This window comes from Brassica oleracea, chromosome C2, assembly GCF_000695525.1.
Source record: "Brassica oleracea var. oleracea cultivar TO1000 chromosome C2, BOL, whole genome shotgun sequence".
Lineage (NCBI taxonomy): Eukaryota > Viridiplantae > Streptophyta > Magnoliopsida > Brassicales > Brassicaceae > Brassica > Brassica oleracea.
The window spans coordinates 43,134,833-43,137,251 of NC_027749.1; the positions used below are offsets into that span (position 1 = coordinate 43,134,833).

Below are 2,419 nucleotides of genomic sequence, written 5' to 3' on the forward strand. Positions count from 1 at the left end.
ATGTATCATACTACACAATATGATAGTCAAAAATGAACGAGATGGATACACTCAGTACGATACATCTGAATTTGAAGAAGGAGAGGCATCCAGAAGTTCACGGGTGGATATGTCTTATAGTACCGACATGCATACAAATCTCGGTAATATGCTTGGCATTCGGAATCATCTTCGCGATAGGCGTATACATGAACAATTGAAAAAAAAATTAATTGAAAATATTTGGAACAAATTTGGTGATGAAGATTCATTATTGTATCTTTATTTTTAATCATGCAATAAATAAAAATTTAAATTTCACATGTTTTAAAATTTATTATTTTTTTATTCCTAAAAACTCCTTATTGAATAACGGACAAACATTTTTTATTAGAGTTCTTAACTATTCAAACAAAAAAAATACTAAAATAATGCTAAGGATTCCAATGGTTGTATTGGAGATGCTCTAAGTTCTCTACCACAATTGTTACTCCACTCCCTTCTCAATCGATTTTCCAAACAGAGATATACATGAACAAATGCTAGAAACAGATTTATCTCTGGTTTTATAGGGTTTCATTCTCTTAAGTACAGTACAATCCACCATGATTATGCTTTCTTCAAACCCTAGTCGTTTTGTTACGTATGCTACTATGGTTTTATTACCTCTTTATATTGATTCTTTTTTCTTTCTTTTAAATCTTTATACCATGCAGACCAATGTTTTCGCTCGTGTTAGTGTTTGGCCGGAGGACCAGAAACGATTCAGACCGGAACAAATATTTTTGGTTATGATAAATTGAGTTCAAACCAGATTATACTCATAGTGGAACTGGCTAAAAAATTCCGGATAAATGTTCGGGAGCTTGAACCAGACGTGAATCGAACACGCAACCTTCTGATCTGGAGTCAGACGCGCTACCATTGCGCCACGGATCCGGATGTTCATCATCTTCAGATACGTATATGTGGCCATGATTTATTATAATATAAAGTTTTTTTAAATACTAGTCCTTAGATGAAAACAGCCAAAGCACCGCCGCCGCAGCATAGTGGTGGGCCTGGTAGCTCCTCCTCCACCGGGTACTTTTACTGGTCTTCATCCGCTCGCTGTAGTGTTCTCGTGGTGAAGATGGGAGGAAAAAGCAAGACCCAGTCAATCTCCCGCACATTTATGTAAAAAGGTTTCGTCTATTTGCAAGAAAGTGGCTATTAACGTTAAAGTTCATGGACTTTAATAGAATCCTGAAATTCTCAGTTATTTGGTTCCTCTCTATTTGAGCATTTTGCAGCGATTGATTTGATCTTTCTTATGACCATTAAGTTCATTCCATAGACCATAGTTTATGATCTATTTGATTCCTTTTTTTTTAGATCTTTATTATTAGAGATATGGATATGATAAGTGTACATTGAGAATTTTGCAACCACTGATCTGCTTTTTCTGTAGCAGAATTCAGAGCCAGAACCACCAAGAATCAAATCGACTGTGAAGCGTAAATTGCATGCAGCTTCTCAAGTTAGGGAAGGCATGTACTAGTGTGATCTACTTACTATATACGTAACTAACTTGTGTGTCATTGAATATGTCTCGAACCCTTGGAATGTTAAGTTAAATATGTAACAGTTTTAGAAAAGAGGATCTGGCTAAGCCATCAACTAGTTACTGTTCAAAGAAAGCAGAAAAAGATGAGTTACCGCTCTACTGTGAATCCTACAAATACACTTTATTATTCACTCCTTTACTCTTTTCTACAAAGATACTTGTTTTAGCTTTTCCACACACTTTAAGAATAAACAAGATTTTGTATATTTTTTGTTTTAATATTTTTCATAGAAATTTAATTTTTATATTTGTGTTTTTCTTTATAATCACATTTGTGTAATCATAATCAAAAATTTATTTTATAAAATAATAGTAATTTAAAAGTTAATCTGGCATAATGTCACGGACTGATTTCTTCGCAGTACTGATTTCTTCACAGCAATTAGGACGTGCGGCCTTAGCAACTTTCACCCTTATGGTTTGCTAAGTCAGCCTTTCGGACAACTCGCTCAGCACTTAGAGAGAGAGTATGGACGATTTTTAGAGAGAGAGTTTGTAGAACTGTTTTCTTATTAAAACTTGGTGGTTTTATAAGTGAGGGGTGATCCCCTTTATATACACTTTCTCCTTCTCAACAGACGGTTCAGATCAAACTGATCTAACGGTTGTGAGGGTTCTTCTCAAATGTTCTACACTTTTCTACACTTCTCCATACCTAAGATATTTTACAAAAGACTTAAAGCTTAAAAAAATACTTAGTGGAGTGGGCTTGATTCACCTTTGGCCCGACCCGATCTTTGGTTGTCTTCATGGACGTTTTGGGTTAAAACGGGCCGTGACATCCTCCCCCACCTAAGCCGGTGACGCCCTCGTCGCCGTGTATGCCTTCAGTAT

The 2,419-nt window shown here is 35.7% G+C and overlaps 1 protein-coding gene and 1 non-coding gene across 2 annotated transcripts in view; one reads left to right on the top strand and one right to left on the bottom strand.

Annotated features, from left to right (window-relative positions):
- Positions 1 to 1,519, top strand: part of LOC106324307 — a 2,544-nt gene extending 1,025 nt beyond the window's left edge. Inside the window, exon 2 of the mRNA XM_013762299.1 lies at positions 1,433 to 1,519. Coding sequence (XP_013617753.1) covers positions 1,433 to 1,519 — 87 coding nt within the window. The remainder of the gene's footprint in view (positions 1 to 1,432) is intronic.
- TRNAW-CCA lies at positions 847 to 918 on the bottom strand. Its single transcript has one exon. It is a non-coding gene; the product is annotated as a tRNA-Trp (tRNA).
- Positions 1,520 to 2,419: the final 900 nt, after the last annotated feature.